At 34.4% G+C, this 20468-nt stretch overlaps 1 protein-coding gene across 1 annotated transcript in view; it reads left to right on the top strand.

The window, feature by feature from the left end:
• KCNH5 (potassium voltage-gated channel subfamily H member 5) overlaps positions 1-20468 on the top strand; it is a gene marked incomplete at both ends in the record, with an annotated part of 246631 nt that overhangs the window by 184509 nt on the left and 41654 nt on the right. The window contains one exon of the mRNA XM_084241184.1: positions 11289-11541. Within this exon, the coding sequence (XP_084097310.1) occupies positions 11289-11541 (253 nt within the window). The remainder of the gene's footprint in view (positions 1-11288; positions 11542-20468) is intronic.

The following is a 20468-nucleotide window of genomic DNA, read 5'->3' as shown; positions in this document are numbered from 1 at the left end:
CCCTCAGATCCCTCTCCCTCCTCCTCCCCTGCAGGATGTCTCTGATTTATAATTGTCCATTTTTGCTTTGTTGTGTTTCATACTGATATTATTATTTTATTTTGAATATTTTAAAGATATATTTATACAAAAACTGGGGTGCAGGTCAGAGGCGTGGAAGGGTAAGAGAATTCACCAGAGACAGCGGGGAGCAGAACAGGCCGAAGGACTGAAGACACTGCTGAGGGAAGCAGCAGGCGAGACAGGAGAGGTCTGCTGCGCCATGTGGGTTTCTCCCTGGCCAGCTGGGAATCAAACCCGCACTGCAGAGGCTGCGGACAGCTTCACAGCTCAGTGCTCAACCTGCTGCGCCTCCAGGGAGGCCCTGTTATTTTTTTTTAACACTGATATCTGGGAAGAATATCTTTTAAGTCACTCAGATCTTTGGGTTTTTCCACAATGTTGTCAATAACTCACTGATAAAATAATGTAGTTTTCTCTTGTTAAAATATCTTACTCTAGCAGTAGACTAGAAACATTTTTTCCCCTTTACCAACCCATCCATGTCCATGCCCCATCTGCCTAAAAGCTATTGAAGGCAGTAACTGTATATTCCTTCTTTTATCCAAAATAGCATGTTTCTGGCATTCACAGGTGACCAATGAGTTAATGAGGCAGTGAGGTAGCAAACAATGGTAAAGCTGTTTTAGAGTGTTTTGAAAACCTCTGTGAACTTAGTCGGGGGAGAAATTATTCCCTTTTCTTGGCTGTTGCTTACTTAGTTTGTTATATTAGATAAAATTTGCAAACTTAATATAAAGGATTCACTAAAGGGAAAATAATAGTAGAACGATTTTGTTCAAGTATAAAACATCACCAAAGGCAAAATAAACTGCTTAAATGAAATTTTCAATACAGGTTTGAAGTGTTCAGCGCATTTAAGAAGATGATACTGGAATATTTTATAGAGATATGTATTATAAATTGCCAGTCTGAAAGTTGACTTGCCAGAGATTTTTGGGCTAAAGTCTTTGCCTTTGTTGAAGAGGCCAATACATTAGGTTTTAAAGGTTTGACTTTCGGTTTACCCTGAAGCAGAGGGACAAAACTACAATGTCCCAAGTGAGATTCAGCTAATCATCCTTCCAGATTGGCTCATGTGAATCCAGGGCACAGACAATTCTTCTTAGGGACTTTCTCAAAGGGTTTGGCTTAGGGCTAAGGCGCACTTAATAAAAGTATGTTAATGGCACTGAATATATTAGTTGATGTTGGAGGGGCTCTGGTTGTTTGTAAAGCTGTTTGTCCCTCCCTAACTTGCATTCATTCCTCTGTGTGTGTACGTGTATGTGTGTGTATTTGTATATGTGTTTGGTTCTACACTGAATAATTTTATCACAAGTATAAATTCATGTGACCACCACCACAGTCAAGATACAGAATAATTCCCTCACAAGGATCCTATGTGCACCCCTTTATTGCCATAGCCACCTCCCTCCCCCTTACTGTTCTAAATGCTGGCAAGCATTAATTTAGAATGTATCACTTTAATTTTGTCATTTCAAGAATGCCATATAAATGGAATCATGCAAAGTTTTGAAATTTGCCTTTTTCATTGAGCACTAAGTCCCTTACCGTCCTTCCAAATTATTTCAAATCATTGTTCCTTTTTATTGTTGATATAAGCCATGGAGGAGAGGTAGTCAATTGGTTCAACTATTCAATGGCCAGAGGAAATTTGTATTATTTCCAGTTTGTGGCTATTATGAATAGAAATGCTATAACCATTCATGTGCAGGTTTTTGTGTGAACACAATATTTAATTTCTGTAGGATAATACCCAAGAGTGAAGTTGCTGTGTCATATGTTAACCACACATTCAGTTTTATAAGAAATTGTTATGATTTTTTCCAGAGTTCATGTACAATTTTGTGTACAAAATCTAATATCTCTGTGTTGCTCACGTCATCTGAAGTTATCACTACTTCTTGTTTTAACTGGGCAGTGCTGTCACATTGCAAGTTTATTTTGTATTTCCTCAATGGATAACAATGTTGAGCATACATGCATGTGCTTATTTTTCATCTGTATATTCTTTTCAGTGGAACACCTTTGCATGCATTTTACCCTATTTTAACTAGATTATTTTACATTGAGTTTTGAGAGTTGTTATATATTTTTGGTATGTGTTCTTGTTGGATATTTGACTTTCAAGAATTTCTTTGGTTGACTTTTCATTCTCTTCAACTGGCCTTTTTATATAGTAAAAGTTTTTCATTTTGATGATGAAGAGTTCATTGATTTTTCCTTTTTATTTTATTTTTTATCATTTTCATATTCAATTAAATTTTTTAAATTAAAGTAACATTGGTTTACAACACTGTATATGACTTAGAGTTATAGGATCACACTCTTCAAATGTATGTTACCTCACACAGTCTCAGGCACTGGAATCCTCCACCATTGTCCCTCCCCACTTTGCTCAACCCCATTCCCCTTCCCCTCTGGTAGCCTCCATTCTAAAGACTTTGTTATTGGTTTGGTTTTATCTGACCCTTTTTTTTTTTTTTCTCTATAGTCCACATATAAATGACATCACCTAATATTTGTCTTTCTCCTTCTGACTTATTTTCCTTAGCATAATCCCCTGCAATTTTATCCATGTTCTTGCAAATAGCATGAGTTCATCTTTTTTAAAAATACATAGCTGAGCAATATTTCATTGTATAGAGATACTACATCTTCATAATCCACTCATTTGTCTTTGGGCATTTAGGTTGTTCCATAAATAGTGCTACAATGAATGAACATAGGAGAGCATATATGCATTCTTTGGTAGACACCTAGGAGTGAAGTTCCTGGATCATATGGTAGATCTATTTTTAATATTTTGAGAAATCTCCATATTGTTTTCCATAGGGTTTGGCCCATCCTACATTCCTATCAATAGTGTACTAGGGTTCCTTTCTCTCCACATCCTTATAGAGAGTACTTTTGCTGTCAAGTTTAAGAACTCTGGCTAGCCCTAAGTCCTGGAGAATTTCTCCTATGTTTTTTTCCAAAAGTTTTGTAGTATTACATTTTTATAGGTAAGTCCATGATGCATCCTGATTTTTGTGTAAGGTGTGAGGCTTAGGTTGAACTTTGTCTTTTTTTAACTTTTGCCCCATGTATGTCTATTTTCTCTAGTACCATTTGTTGAAAAAACTCTCTGCTCTGCCAGTCCCATGCCATCTTGATCACTGTGGGTACATAGTATGTCATATCATTGGGTAGAGTACTGGCTCTTTCTTGTTCCTTTTTCAGTTGTCTTAGCTATTCTAGCTTTGTGCCTTTCCTTACTAGGTAGGTCTTCCAATTAATCAGCATGGCATATCTCAGTTAATTTAGGTGTTCTTTGATTTCCTTCATCAACATTTTGTAATTTTCAGGATATAAATCCTATTCTTGTTTTGCTAGGCATTTAAACATTTCATTTTGTAAGTTATAAATTGTATAATGTTTTAAATTTGGGTTTCCTTATGTTCATCATTAAGTTTTAATTTTTTGACTACTTTTTGGCATTAGGAGCTCACCTATTGTTTTTCCTTACAGTGAGCACACACACCTACAGCAAATTTCTATCCATCTGTTGTCATTGATCTGCATGGGCAGAAGCCAGTGGTTACAGGATCTGCGGTTCTAATAGGGTTTCTTGAGGCTTTAAGTGATATCTGTGGGCATTAATCACATGTAAATTCTACATGCACCTCTGTGACACTTTTTCTCTTATTCATGCATATTTTTACTTTGGTCTTCATGGCTATCTTCTGCTTTATGAGAATTGCAGCAAAATCAAATTCTGAATAGTGTAATTGATACCTGGATTCTCAACTCTGAAGACATTGGTGAAAAATATCAATGTATATATGTAAGAAACATATAAACTAAACTTCTAGTTAGGATTTATTTCCTGAAAGTCCCTTTAAGTAATCTCAATATAACATTTTGGTTTCAAGGATATTATACAACACTAATGAGTTTTAAAGGCATTTCTCAAGCTTAAAAAATTATTTCCTTTGTGCTACTAAATGGGTTGATGCAAATAAGAAGAGTTTGCTTGTTGGGCCCCTAAAACATTATAACTTTTGGTCACAGTACCAGTAGATATATCATTGAGTAAACAATTCAATTAGTAGTGTTCACTGTTCGTTTTCAGATCTTATCAACAGCATTGACATAAAATTAATTAAGATAATGTGACTAGTGATAGAATTTCACTTTGATATGCCAATCATTTAACAAAAGCTGCTTTAACTACATGAAGTGAAAATAGAGGCTTTATAATCACAAAGTTGATTAATTGTAAAATTAACAAGTTCTAATTTTGCCTTGGCCTGTGTCAGCCAGCTCCCTTTTCCCCATTCTTTAGTTACACCCTCACCTGAACTGCTGCCCATTATTTCCCCGAGAACTGGCTTTCTGTTACAACATGTTAACCTTTCCATGTAACTATGACCCACTAATAAGTTTATCTGGCCTACCTGGTGTGGAAGACAAGCGTCTACATACAGAAACTGGCACTATTTTTAAATCTACCCCCTTTGTATGTTCCATATAAAAGTAGACTCTTTATACCAGTATTAATAAATGAAATTAGGTAGTCATGTCTCCTGTGACCTTCTGTTTCATAGATGGTATAATTTAATTTGACCAAATTTGCCTAAAGTCAATATTTTTGCTGAAGGGAGAGTGGTGATAATAATGATTTTACATATAGCAATTTATAATAGAAGCACACACACACATAATATTTACAAATCATAGGCATACCAATCAATAATTTTTTTGTATATGTAAACCATGTAGCTGCTATGTGGATTAGGATTAAAAATAGCATTTTTATCACCATAAATTATTCCCCCTGTAATCACTATGTCTCCTCCCAAAGCAACTACTTTTTAAATCTTCAGATATAATTTACTGTTCATAAAATTCAGCATTGTAATTGTACAATTCGGGATTTTAGTATATTTACAAGATAGTGCCACTAGTACCACTACCAAAACATATTCATTACCCCAAGTAGAAACACCATCCCCATTAGCAGTTATTTTCTGGTACCCATTTCTTCGAGCCCTGGGCAATTCCTCATCTACTTTATATTTCTATGAATTTGCTTATTCCAGACATTTCATATAATTGGAATCATTCAGTATGTGTTTTTATGAGTGACATCTTTCACCTGCATATTTTTGAGGTTCTCCATGTTGTAGCATGTTCTTGTACTTTATTTCTTTTTATGATTGAATAATATTTTGTTGTGTGGGTACATATATACTCACACATACATATATACACACCTATACGTACATACATTCCTAGGAATGATATCAGTAGTATTGGTGGAGTTTATTTTTTCATTAGATGTCAAAGAGTTTGAAAACTGATTGTAGTAGTTGACATTCACAGTAGAATACATGAGTTTCAATCACTGCACATATTCTCCAAGACTCAGCATGATGTCTGCCTTTACATTTAAGGTGTGTGTGTAGTGGTATGCAAATTTTCATTTCCTGGTGCTTTTGAACATCATTTAAAATCCTATTGACCACTTAGACAATCTCATTTTCAAATTGTGCAATTCCTATGTTTTTTGTTTTTGCACTACGTTGCCTGTTTTTTGTTTTCCTATTGACTTGTAGGAGTTTTTCACATATCGTGGCCATGAGGTTATAGCTCAGGGTAGGGCATTTGCCTGCACAGATCTTGGCTATGACTCCTATGTGGGGTACAGATCTTACGTATATAGGTTGCCTTGCAACCTAGCCTTTTTTTTTAATTTTCTAAACTTTTAATATATTTATTATACAAGCTATATTGTTCTTATATTTACTATGGCCTATAAGTTGTTTTTTATATTTATTTATGAGTTACTATCTTAGAAAACTATATCCATTTTTCTGTTCCACTGATCGCAGAGAACTACATTACTGAGGCATTTTGCTAATAGTGAAGGTCTTAATTTGCCAAAAAGTTCAGTCTAATTTTGCTGTCCTATCTCCACTATAGGTAATATCATAACAGATTTCACTCAATAAGAATATATTATTGATCAGGATCCAGTATGATAAATGTCAGCATTTAAGAGAATGAGTGAAAAAATTTAGTGCTTTTTGAAGGTTTATGATTTTATATTACATAGTCATCTTAAATGCAGTCATTTCATACATATGCACACTGATATATATATATATATATAACATATATGTGAAAGTTAGAATTGTAAAAAATGTTTCAGTATAATCTCAGTTATTCAATCATTGGCATTTTGTTTTATCTCATTTTGCTTTTCTTTCCCTTAATAATTTCATTATCTTTTCAAGGCAACTAATGTACATATATAGGCATATGTATGTACATTAAGTATATATATTCATGTATGCAATCACTACTCAAATTCTTTTTGGAATTAGATTCAATAGAATAAATAAAATCACACATATATCATTTGCTTCTCTGTGAGCTCTTTTGACTACTTTTACTTTGGTATTTGTGAGTGTGAGTGTGTGTGTGTGTGTGTGTGTGTGTGTATAGAAATACTAAGTTGCAAAAGTCATTTGAAAGACAGCTGTTGCAGATCCTTAGGAATTTTAGTTTGCTCTCTCTATTGGAAGAATAATAGGTTGACATATGCTTTTATAACCACAATCATTCTAGAAGTAATTGCAACTATTGATTTGGCAACTCCAATTTTTGTTTCATTCAATTTTAGACAATACCTATCTGTTTATAAGTAACCTTTAAAATTGAAAGTACATATATTTGAAAATTATAACATGATGGTTTCATTGTATGTACATAGTGAAATGATGTCTATACTCTAGCCAATTAACATATCTCTCTCCTCACATAGTTACCATTTTGTGTGTTTATGGTTTTTAAAATAAACTTAAAATTTAGCATAATGTTGAAAAGTTGAAAAACTATATTGTATATAAACATATTGATAAATTTTCACAGTGAGCACAAATGTTATAGACAGCATCCAAAACTCAGCCCCAGAAGCCCAGTCAGGGTCTCCCCAGGCATTAACCAACTTGTCCCAGGAGAGTGACCCATATCTTGACTTTCATAACTATGTATTGATTTTTTCCAGTTGTTGAACATTATGTAAATGGTAATATGCATACTTTTTTTTGTGTCAGTCTCTTTTATGGCCAACATTCTTTTGCTGAGAGTCATCTCTTTTATGTGTAATGGTTATTTCTTTCATTCTTATTGATGAATAGCAGTTCATCATGTGAATATGCCATGATATTTATCTAGGCTAATGTTTATAGGTATTTGGGTGATTTGTATTTTGGCATTGTTATGAATAGTACTGCTACAAACATTGATGTTCATGTGATTTGGTACACCTTTATAGACATTTCTCTTGGGTACATCTCTAGAATTGGGTATTAGAGTATATATATGTGGATATATATGTACATACATACATACATACATACACACACATATTTGATTTTTGTCATTGTAGCCAGATGATGGAAGCACCAGTTCATTTCCGTTCGCAGTAAATAACAGGAATCCATTTTTTTTTAAAGATTTATTTATTTATACAAGCACTGGGTACAGTCAGAAGCATGGGAGGGCGAGAGAATTCACCAGAGCCAGAGCAAGGAGCAAAACAGGCAGAATGACAAAGTACACTGCTGAGGGGAGCAGTGAGTGTGGCAGGAGAGATCTGTGCGCCATGTGGGACCCTCGCTAGCTGCCCAGGATGGAACCGGTGCTGCAGAGACTGTGGGCAGCTTTGCAGCCCAGCACTCAACTGCTGAGCCACTGGGGAGGCCCCAGGAATTCATTATTGTAAGGAAGCTGGGGATATCATTTATCATAGCTGATTTTCAAAGATCGTGATCAAGTTGTTTTCCAATATTGTTTCCATGCTTCTGGATAATTAATCACATGTATTTTAAAATATACTTCCAATTTTGGAAAATATTTTCCCATGTGGAAAAAACTATTCTTATTTTGTCAAATATATGTGCATAAAAAAAGTACAGAAAGGAATTTAAGAATAAAATCAATGGAAAGTATAATTTTATCTGAGCCCTAACTTGGAAAGTTAGTGACCCAAAACCTCAGCAGATTTACAAATTAAAAATTGGTAACAATGTTTGTCTTTTCACTGTTCATTTTACTGAAAAACCAAAATCATGAAAAACTTGGTAGAGTTGATCCTTTGTAATTTTAAAATAAAATCCTGAAGTCACATTTAGTATATGAAGTTTTTCACAGGAAATTTATCTGTAAAGTGAACCCCCATGGGTTTTAACATATAATCTCTCCTTGATTAGAACAGTCTTCTGTTGCTAAACATGACCTTTTACTTTTAAATATTGGAAGAAATTTGATTTGGTTTTATTTCATTTCATTGTTCCTGAGTAAATTCCTCAGAGGTTTGATGCCTCCAGAAATTGGTCAACTAATGTCCAGATAACTGCTCTCACCAGGCCAGCTTGACTGCCAGCCACATGGTTATACTTGTCTTTTTTTTGATTTGTTTTTAAATAACGTGGGCTTCCTTTTCTTGTTGTAAAATAAAAAGAACTGAATTCCTCTGGAGAACCCTACTTTATTTATTAGCAGTCTTTGAACTCATTCCCATTGGACTGTAAAAATGTTTTATGTGCAAATGTCATTTGGCCTGACTTTTCACTGGTTTCCACTAACTAAATAAGAATTCAATTGGATTGGTGAACAGAGATTAATTAACAGTGTGTAACTTAATTGCATCAAAGGAAGCAGGGATTTTGAAGGTCATTGGTAGCCTTCAATGCCTATCAAAATGTCATTAATGCATTTATGTCTTTGTCCTAAGAAAGAAAGCAGGGAGATAATCTATATTTATCAATTGTTATGAAAAACAGCTGACTATATTACTTTTGATAGAGAATTTTAAAGATAATAAAATAATTGATTTCAGAGCAAGAAGAAACCTCAAAAAAGAGACTTGTTTACTTTGCTACCTTCAGCACTTGAAGAATTACCTTCATTATTCCTATTTTTATATTAAAAATTTGTTATAGATTGATTAAAAGTGATCAATCTGTGGCCACTGAATGAGGGAATAATAGCAGAGACAGACTTCACTAAGAGTAAGATTCTCCAGTTTTCTACAAACATTGTTACACTATATCATTCTATTTTTGCTTTGGTGAAATTTTCTTGTCTCTTTCAAATGCAGTTGGAAGATTTCAGAGATAAATTATTAAAATCATGTAAGATATCCTCATACATTACAGGTTTCAGTGTAATTTGCTATACCTTTTCTGGGAGGCAATTTGGCAAGAAATTTTAAAATGTTTTTAAATTTAACTACTAATTTTACTTGTAAAATAACCTGTTCTTAGTCTGATGTAGATACAGATTATTTTATGTAACTTGATTTATAAAAGGGAAAACTGGAAAATCTCAATATCTAATCGTAGTTCAATGGTCAATTTAATTGTGTTATAATTATTTTATGAAAAGTTATACAGTGTTTTATGTTTTTATCTTTTATCTTTTTTTTACTTCAGGTAATTTTACTGAAATGAAATGAAATTCTAAAAACTTGAAGAGGTTTTTGTCTGTCCTTTCACAGGTTTGAAATAGATTTCCTCAAGATAACATAGCTAGTAAATGGTGGATTGAGATCACTCATTAAACAAAAGCTACACCATCATGTTAAAGTTTCCAATCACATGTTTCTCTTCAGTTCAAACTCTACATTCTCTTGAAAATTTATGTTTTTAAATCAATGCATCATGGCCTGGGAAGTGGTATTGGGTGATATATAGTAGGAACTAAATTTTTGGAGATCTGAATTTCAGAAAAATGGTATCTAGCAATGTATAAATATGTATAACTAATGGAGACATTTTATTTTCTTATTTTTTTATTTACCATGTTTCATACAATAATAGTTAAAATACATTTTTAAATTTGTTTAAAGAATGACTAAGATGTAGGATAAAAACCTCTTCTTTTGACACTCTACCATTTCTTTTAAGAATCTTGATTTAATTTTTTGATTTTTATGTTAATTAAAGTATTTAATTTAAGTTTAGCTTTACTCTTCTTCTAAGCTTTTGCAACATTATAATGTAATGGAAGTAAATACCTAAAAAGAGTGATATTAATCAAATATTTACTCTGTGTTAATGTCTCAGGTCCTTTTCACATAAGTATACATGCACTCTAACTTATATTTCAAATAATATGACCTCTAGACAAATATTAATGGGATAAATAATTTGTCAATGAATTTATGTTGTAACAAACTCAAATGTGAAATGCATTTATTAAAGCTGAAATTAAAGTATTTATAAATAGAAACATATTTGCAAAGAAATCTATACTTTTCTGTGGTATGGTGAGGACAGTAATGATTTCCTACTAATATTATTTAATTGATTATATCTTAAGTGATTTTTAGAGGTGAGCATTTATATTTTTGTCTACACAAAGAACCAAAAAATCAGAATGACAGATGTTTCATTTTATCCTTTGTTGAACTTCATTAAGTTGCGTCACTTAGAAATTAGAACTCAAGAGTTTTGCATTTTGATGGTTATTTTTTGAGACCTTGAATAAATCACCCAGTCTTCATGGAATACATTTGCCTTATCTGTAAAATGGGACATTGGACTAGAACCAGTGGCTTTCCAAACTGTTACTGACTGGCAGTTCTAGGGAGGCTAGCACTATGAGTTTTTTTCATGGGTCTGGAGAGCTGCATGGAGCTTGCATGTAACTAGCACATAACCAAAACTCAAGAGCTGTGAATTTAATGAGTGGCATGAGAAATAATAGCTGAACATGCCCTGTGGAACCCTGGCTGGGAGTCTGCCTTTTCATCAAAACTTCACCCAGCACAATTCTGTGCACACACATACACACACACACTCACACCAGACAGTAACATCACTTACTCTCATTTCCCCTTATGTACATTACCAATTTTTATGTATGTGTGTATATATACATGTGTATATATCTTCTGCTTTTATCTACTATATAAAAATAAAATTGCACACACGCATATATATATATTATTTACATGCTGTATTGTAATACTCCATATGCTCATCAAGCCATCTCTCTGGGTTATTAGATCCTTGATAGCAGAAATGTGTCTTGTTAACTTGGCCTTCCCCATGTCTAGTGCAGTGTGTTAGAGACTTTGTCACAGTCTATAAATTTTTGTTGGGTGAGTTGTTTTCTTTTTCCTGAAATAGCCCCTTTCTCTTCTCACTTATTCATCTTTCACTTTTCAGGTCCTCTCCATCTGTCCCAAAGACATGAGAGCGGATATCTGTGTTCATCTAAACCGGAAGGTTTTTAATGAACATCCTGCTTTTCGATTGGCCAGTGATGGGTGTCTGCGTGCCTTGGCGGTGGAGTTCCAGACTATTCACTGTGCTCCTGGGGACCTCATTTACCATGCTGGAGAAAGTGTGGATGCCCTGTGCTTTGTGGTGTCGGGATCCTTGGAAGTCATCCAGGATGATGAGGTGGTGGCTATTTTAGGTACTGTGAACTTTCCTAATGTAGTAGCAAACACGTAACAGTTTTAGAGATTTTGCTTCTCAGGTTTCTTAAGAGACATTTCCTTGGCTTAGTGATGCTGGAAATTGGGTCACTAATGAGATGATGAATCTGAGTGAAAACTAGTCATGCTGCTTCAGCAAGGAACATTAGTATTGGCCATAGCTTAATGCACTGCAGGAGAATTTGAACTTTCTTTGGCAATAGTTGGTCATTAACTTTAGACTAGAGTTGATCATGGTCTAAGATGATGCACTTTCATAGTGGTAAGTGCAAAAATGATTTGTGGAGTGATTTTCCGGTTAGTAAACTACAGTGTTGGTTTCAGAGAAACAAAAGAACCTGCCTAGTTCAACACTTTCCTTTTGAGAATTGCAAAGTGAGATCCAGAAAGTCTAATGACTTGCTCAGTTATTGTAGATAGTACATTAGTTAGGGCTTGAGTGCAGGTCATCTTATTCTAAATTGTTTTGCCTCATCATAGTGAGCTCGGAGGAGGTAAATGAATTTGACTCACTACATTGGAGTAATAACACTGCAAGTAAATTTAGGTTTATAAAACTGGTTATATCCATTTATGAACCAACCTGGAAAATAAGTTGGCTGTTAATAAATGTGATGCAAAATTCAGAGACCCAGTGGATAATTGTAGTAATTTTAAAAGGCTGAGACAGTGCATGTGAGTGGCAAAATAAAAAAAAGAATAATTAAATGTTTAGAGACAATGTAATATATATTATTGATGGTAATTTGCTAAATAATCCTTGCGATCATTTTCCACTCTGCAGCAGATTCTAGAAATCCACATAGATGTTAAATGAAGAAATAATGTGGTCAGAAGAGAATCATCCTGTTTTTTTCTCAAGTAAAATAAGTCAAAATTGCAGGGTGTCAATTCCATTTGATTGTATTTTTCATGGCTTGTGTCTCATGAAAAATAAGCCCAATTTTTAAATTATTGGATTTTTTAGCTACCAAGATCAACCAACCATAGCTTGAATGCCACTTATTCTCCTAAGTAAAAGATTAACTGATGTATTTTAGAAGGTGTGAAAGCAAAATCCAGCTCAAAAATGAAGAACTGATTTTTAAAAGCACAATACTTGAAAAGACAGAATTGAGAATCAATGACCCTTTGTAGGAAAACAAGTTTTATAAAATGTATGCATTATAAAAAATGGGTCAGAGCTGCAAATGACTGGACACATTTGTTTGCAAGCCTATCTTTAACTGTTTAGAAATAATATTACAGTTCTGATTAAGTTTAGGTGCTATTTTTCTTTTTGGTACTATTTCTTTTAAGTACTATTTTTGTTTTTGAATTTAGGAAGAAAAAGTTCATACAGTATTTTACAATCAGCACTCTGAGTATTTTTAATGCTACTAAGTGCTCATGCTGCTTTGTTTATTGGAGTAAAAAGGAGTTATATAATCTTTCATAAAAAGTGTACATTTTGCCAGAACAATCCTTTGTGGTAAAATGGAGCAAACACATTTCAACCAATCTTATTTGCTTAAAGAAGATGATAAAATACAAACCCCCAACAGGTGTATTTTCTTTCTTGTACTGTCTTTTTTCTTTTTATTGAGGTACAGGTGTATTTTCTTTGCCTGCATATCTGTGTCACTGGTGGGTGGGAGAGCAGACATCAAATATATTACAGTAATGTGAGCACCATGGTGATAAATTACCTCAGCTGTGTACTCATTGTCATTTGCTTTGCCCCATTTTTTTATTACAGTTTCACCTTGGTAGCTTCTTTTCTGAAAAGGATAGCAAAAACCTCAAGTGCAGTGCCTCTGGCTTAGCTTGCTAAACTAGAATCATTTTCTCAGTCAGTGAGACAGACAAAATGCATTTTCTTTTTATTTAAAAATAAAATGGAAGGTGGTTTTGTGCAATGACACAGTAAAAATGAACACAGCTCTCACAGCGATATTGGACCAATCTAATTATGTGTCTGTGACATTTTATTTCTTTGAGTATGGGGGTTTTTGTTCATCCTCCTTAAGTCTAGGATTCTAAGATTTCACCTCTTGGCTTAATGAATCAAATTATATGAACAACTCTTTGGCAAACTTTCTTTTTTTCTTAACAAAAACTAGTTCCACCAAAAGGGAGTCAGATGGTTTTTGTTTAAATAAGAGCCCCCCAAAATAAAGTTTTGACCTAGAAATGATCTCTCAAGGTAGAAGTAGACTGCAGTCTCTGGGAAGTGGTAGTAGCAGCTATAACTAGAAGTGGGGAGAGGCTACAAGCCCTGCTGGTGGAGTTGCCCAGGCACCATAGAGTCTGCCAGACCCACTACATGCAATGAGCCTGTAATCTGGATTATCGAAGACAAGGTAGACACATAGACTGGTACTTTGGGAACTGGCCTGATGGTGAGTCTTGAGGCGAGGTAATCTGAGGAGACCATGACTTTCTGTTGGAGATGGAGCATGAATGGCTACAGTGGAGGTTGTGCACCGAGGCCCTCTCTCACCTTTGTGTTCATACTGTGTTTTTAGTCTTGAGGCAGCTGAACTGAGAGGTGGTGGCCACTATAGCCTGTGCCCCGCCCAAGGGACCTGGAACAGCCTTTTCTTGACTTGGGGATCTCCTGGATGGCCAAACAACTCCATTTTGTGGCTCTCAGTGTGGGTTCCATATTTTCAGACATTTCAAAATGAAAAATACTTTCTTTTCTGGTTAAAAAAAGTTCTGGTTTGTTAACACTAAAAGTGTTTTTAAAAAAAGGATTGGAAAAAGGTAACTCTCCCATGTCCCTTCTCACATTTTGGTAACGCCCCATTTCTTTTCTGTTCCTCCTCTTTTATCTAGTCCTCGTCTCATTTTTTGGGTAGCTTAATTTTGAAAACAATTACAAATTTAAAGAAATGCTTCAAAAAAATCAAGGTATGAAGTTTGATATAGATCTTTAAGTTACCTACCTTAATGACTAGGTCTTCTATATATTTTTCATCTTCTTGTTAGATCTGAAATATGTCCTTTCTTGTTATGTCTTTCTTTTTTTGCCTTAAAAGGGTCAGGCAGAAACAGTATCCCTCATGTCTGAGGTCACCTTGGAAAAGTGAGAATTTGTCTAAGTTTGTCTGGAAGGAGAAATAAACAACCTTGCTCTAGCACTGATTCATGTACCTGCTGAAAGGTAGAGAAGGGAGGTCATTTAAAATTAATTAAAATTCCTGAATCCAGAAAACAGGTGCAATTCCATCCTCTTGAATCCTTGCCTCTGAACTGTCTTGGTATGAGCATAATTCTTTATGTGTCAAAGTGCTGTGGTGTCTAATGAGTAAGTTCTGAAGCATAACTAATTAATGGAAAGATAAAAATGTAGTCAACAAAAATATCTTTCTTTTTTTTACACTGAAAGATGGTTTCAAGATGTTTTTCTAAATAGGGCATATGAACATAATTGCAGTTCAAATCTTATTCCAATTTGAAGTTCTTTCAGTTCTTACACCTCCACTATTTTTTTGACCTTCCCACTTTTTTGAAATACAAAGAATTCCAAATTAAGTTCATGATGCATACATAATATTTTATATTCTCTAATATCTTCTTGGATTTTAGTTCCTGCTCTATAATTACTTAATGTGAACAGATTTATGGGGATGGTTAAAAGAACCAGGTTACTTGTGTCTTGATAAGGTATATGGTATCTTTTGGAGATTATAGAAAATGGCATTTCCTCACCAACAGTAGACCTGACTTTTAAGATACTTTTGTTTTGCTGCATTTGGTTGGAGTTACTAATCTAAGATACTCTGCATCTAAGTCTCAATTGCTACTTCAGTTACATTTTCAGGAGAAATGCTTGTTCATGTAGTTTTGATGGAGGGGTAGAAATTGTTATGGGGTTGAGGGAAGGGGCATAAGTAAGGAAGGGAGAGATAGAATTCAGTGAGCTTAATATTAAAATAAAAGATGATTTCTAGTACTTGGGTTAAGTTTTCGTTTTAATGAGAATGAGTTTTTTAGAATCAGCCCTTGTGAACATTTGTGTATTATTAAAGGAGACTTGTAAATTGTTCTTAAAATTCAAATTCTGCTTCTTATTTTCATTCCAAAAAGTAATCTGAAATGTGAATGAATAATATTTTTCTATTTTGAGAATCTGTGAATGTGACTTTTATGCTGCAGTTAAGATTTCTTCCTGTATACTGCTATTAGAAGTTAAGTGCTTCACACTTTAAATCCTTAAAAGGCTTTTCCGAAGCTTCGAAAAATTATTTTCTTTTGCGTTCACATTTCTGTGTTTGAAATGCTGAACTATGAACCACTAGATTTGCTCTACATATTGTGATGGTGAGTATAGTTAATTCAGACATTTTTATAAAGGGCAAACCAGTTATTGCTTAAAAAAAAAAAACAACTGCACACTTATCTTGTTTTAAACTTTCTAAGTAGTGATCATAGCATCATTTATCTATGGTTCAAATTATACATTTTCACAGTTCCTCAGGCTGTGGGTTTTTTTGTTAAAATATGGATCTTTACAATTTTGATAGTTTAGAATCAAATAGAAACCCTCTTGTCAGCAGCCTTCAAAACTGTCTTTTGTATTCTCTCTTTGGTGTGTCTTTATCCTATCCTTAATATCTCTTCACACAGCCACTGCTCTTAAATTTTTGGTCCTGGACCATCTGAAAGACCAACCTGCTCAAAAACTATCATCAACTTTAACTTCCAATTGTATGTGACACTGCCACTGCTATAATATTTCCAAAATATCACTTCTCATGCCAATTTCCTGGTTGGGAGTGACTTATTAGCACCTTGAGGATATAATGTAGCTCCTGGAAACCAATTTAGGTCTTAGTCTGTCTCCCGTTCCATTATGTCCTGTGTTACTCCCACTGTTTTCACCATGATGAATTGTAGGAAGTATCCTGACTGTCATCAAGTTCTCTCTTACTGGCAAGTTTTTTGCATATACTGCTTGCTTCTTTGTTTAAAACACCCATTCTCCTCTTTGTAATGTTAAATCTGTCTATTGTTTCCTTTTCTTTTCTTTTTTCTCTTATGACCCTAGTCTGAATTAGGCAACTCTATTCTGGGATTAATCCCTCCTACTTTTAGCTTTTATTTTCCATCCTCCTACTACATTGTGAGACTTGAAATGTCTTGCTAATTTTTGCCTCACTGTCATTTGTGATAAGACCCCTTAATTGGTTCCCTTTGCTAGCACTTTATTTCACCATTAAATTGTTTTTATTATTTTTTTAATCTGAGTATCCATGAAAAATATGTTGTATTCTGTTGAAGTTGTCCTTTCCTCTGTGTTTTATCTTGAGGTACTGACTGCCCTCTGCTTTACCTAGATGATTATAATAAAATTCGTTTTCCCGAGACTCTAGCATTAACACCAATCTGCTGTGGCTTGAGAAGATATTTTCCTACTCTTCATTGGGTATACATCTCTTTTGAAAAGGAGAATTAAAAAATAATTAAAGGTAAAAAAAGGAGAATAGAAGAACTAAGCATCATGTATCTCAGGCCACTTACAACTCTTCAATAAACCACTCCTTCTTTGTTCTTTGTCATAATATTCCAGTGTAAGAAATAATCTAAATTATACCCCAATAACTGGCCATGGTTGGAAAATGAAATTGTATCTATGAAAGGTGATTTAGCTTTAATTGCTACAGATTGCATTACTTTTTCTATAAACTGGAATAGGTAATTATTCAAATCAAAATAAATTTTACTAGAAAATAAACATTTAAGAGTTAAAAGGAACTTAAGGAAAAGTCATATTTGTAGTTAATAAATGAGCCCCCATGCTTATGTAAAATTTAAAATCTTTTGTTGTACTTTTAATATGTGCTATTAATACTTTAAAGTGTTTTTCTAAAAAAAATTACTTCAGTCACCTTCGAATGTCAGTACTTATTATTTTATATTTATTACTGTGTTTTTGTAAGTAACACTGATCTGCCATGTGCCCCATTCTGAACATGGAGTTTAATTTATCTGTTATGTGCACTCCTGTGTTCACTGTAGTCCTATTTACAGTAGCCTATTTATGGCATCAACCTAAGTGCCCAAGAAAAGATGAGTGAATTAAGATGTGCCATATATACACAATGGAATACTACTCAGCTATAACGAAGATGAAATCTTGTCATTTGTGACAGCATGGATGGAACTACAAGGGACTATGCTAGGCAAAATAAGTCAATAGGAAAAAAGACAAATACCAGATGATTTCACTCACTAAATGAATATAGAGAAGTAAAAAGGGTCATACAAAACCAAACAAATAACAAACCCTAGAATTTGACTGTAGAATTGAGGCTTCCAGAGAGAGGGAGAGGGCAGACAACAAAGTATGGAGAGTGCCCAGTGGTCTATGGTGGAGGACAGTGGGTGTCTAGGTGGTAGGAGTGATCTGGTATCTAGTCCGAACTGGTTTTGAACAAGTTTTATCCAGTCAGAGACAGTTTTATCTGAGCAGGTCCACTTTGAAACTGTGAGATTGGTTTGAATCAGTATTTTCTAGTCATAATGAATTTGTGCCAGTTTTATCCAGTCAGAACTGTTTTTTCTAGCCAGAACCAGTTTGAAAGTTTTTTTTCCTGGCCAGAATTAATTTGATCTGATTTTTATCTGTTCAGAACCGGTTTGAGCTGGTTTTATTCCCCAGAACTCTTTTGAACTGGTTTCATCCTGCCAGAATTGGTTTGGGCAGGTTGTATGAGACCAGAACTGGTTTGAAGCTATCAGAGATGGTTTCTACTAGTTTTATCTAGTCAGAACCAATTTTAAGTTCTCAGAACCAGTTTTAACACTTTGGCCAATTCTCTGTGTGTGTAAATAAAAATCTATATAAGATAAATTGGTGATTTTTTTTTTTTAATACATAAGAACTATTTGCTGCTCTAAGAGTGTCTTCAAGTTTATATCCATTATAATTTATTTTTAACAGAATGACTTTGAACAAATATTACAGAAGAAACACAGGCATCATTTCTAAATTCTTTAATCGACTCTATTTTAATATACCTATATACTTTCTTAATATTCACTGTCTTTTTTTTTGCTATTTTCCTTTAAAATATTAGTTCATGAAAATTGTATGTAAGTAAATTTCATTTAAAATAATACATTTTAAAAATAGCGTTATTCATTTATGAATGAATATTTTGCACAAATATATTCATAATAAAGTTGATGAGCTTACTGTAATAATTATAGTGAAAGCTGATGACATGGACTAAATTCATTGTAAAGAAGAACCATCAAATAAAACCATCATTATACTTCCACATACACTCATAAGAAACTAAGTAAGGGCTTCCCCGGTGGCGCAGCGGTTGAGCGCGGGGTTGCGAAGCTGCCCGCAGCCTCTGCAGTGCTGGTTCGATCCCCGGCTGCTCCCCGGCCACCAGAGGAGGGTCCCACATGGCGCGCAGACCTCTCCTGCCGCCCGCTGCTCCCCTCAGCAGTGTACTTCAGTCCTTCTGCCTGTTCTGCATCCTGCTCTGACTCTGGTGAATTCTCTCACCCTCCTGCGCTTCTGACTGTACCCAGTGCTTGTATGAATAAATAAATAAATAAATCTTAAAAAAAATTTAAAAAAATTAAATAAAATATGAGTTCAGTATCTAAAAAAAAAAAGAAGAAACTAAGTAAAATTCAGATACTTTAATTTTGCAATCCATTGGCTATGCTAGATAGGTATAGTCACTGATAAGTAACTGAAAGAATTATTATGTATTTATTTTATCCATGTCATTAACCCACTAAATAATGTATCTCATATACTTAAAAAAAAAAATCTGGTTATAAAACTAGTGCCTCAGGGGGCCATAATCCCCCAAGCATATCTTGGTCTGTATTGCTCCTTCATTGATGCTGTAACTCTTTTTCTCTGTTTTATCTTTTTATTTTCTAGTTTCTAACTCTATGAATCTTTAACATTTACTTCTATTTTACATTCCTCTTTCTTGTGGCTTAGAAGTGAAATACTTCATAGGACTTGATGCAAAGAACTGAGAAAATATAAATAGACCAAACAACAACTTTCATGTTGAGTGTGAGCTTTTCTTCTAATTTTAGGGCTTTGGGGGAAGGTTAGTTTTCTCAAGCTCTAAAATGTTCATAGCTAAGACTACTTGCACCCAGTGGGAGTTGACCTAAAAACCGGCATCAACTATTCTATAGTCATGAAGATGAACAGGAATTCCCAGCCCTGAAAGTGTACAAAATGTTTGAGATGAAGGAAAAATGCTCTCTATTGGATATTCCATGCTAATCGATTCTATGTCGTGCAGTCTGATTTCTGTGGATTACTTTCTGTAGATATGCATGACATATCTTGAGATAGACATTAACCAATATACTGTGGCTGATAAATTAATTGATTTACTTGACAACTGTCCTCACAACCATGCCCCATACAAAGTTTGTAAATTACGTGACTATTATGTGTTATAGAAAGCTGGATCAAGAAAAAACATTTTGAGGGCCTCCCTGGTGGCTCAGCGTTTGAGCGCTGGGTTGCGAAGCTGCCCGCAGCCTCCGCAGCACTGGTTTGATCCCTGGCCACCAGGTGAGGATCCCACATGGCACGCAGACCTCTCCTGCCACCCGCTGCTCCCCTCAGCAATGTACTTCGGCCTTCTGCCTGTTCTGCTCCCCGTTCTGGCTCTGGTGAATTTTCTCGCCCTTCCGCGCTTCTGACTGTACCCAGTGCTTCTATAAATAAATAAATAAATAAATAAATCTTTTTTAAAAAAAGAAAAAAACATTTTGAAATGATTAATATCCAATTTACAATTATATATCCTAGTGGAAATTCTGTTATAAAACAAATAGTATTGCTTATTATGTAATGTGAATTCTGATGTTGGGAGCAGCAGCATTTACTTTTGTTAGTTTTGTAATGCTTTCCTAAACT

The sequence above is a fragment of the Talpa europaea genome, assembly GCF_964194135.1.
Source record: "Talpa europaea genome assembly, chromosome: 8".
NCBI lineage: Eukaryota > Metazoa > Chordata > Mammalia > Eulipotyphla > Talpidae > Talpa > Talpa europaea.
The sequence above is the reverse complement of the archived record's forward strand: the minus strand, read 5'-3'. Positions and strand labels throughout refer to the sequence as shown.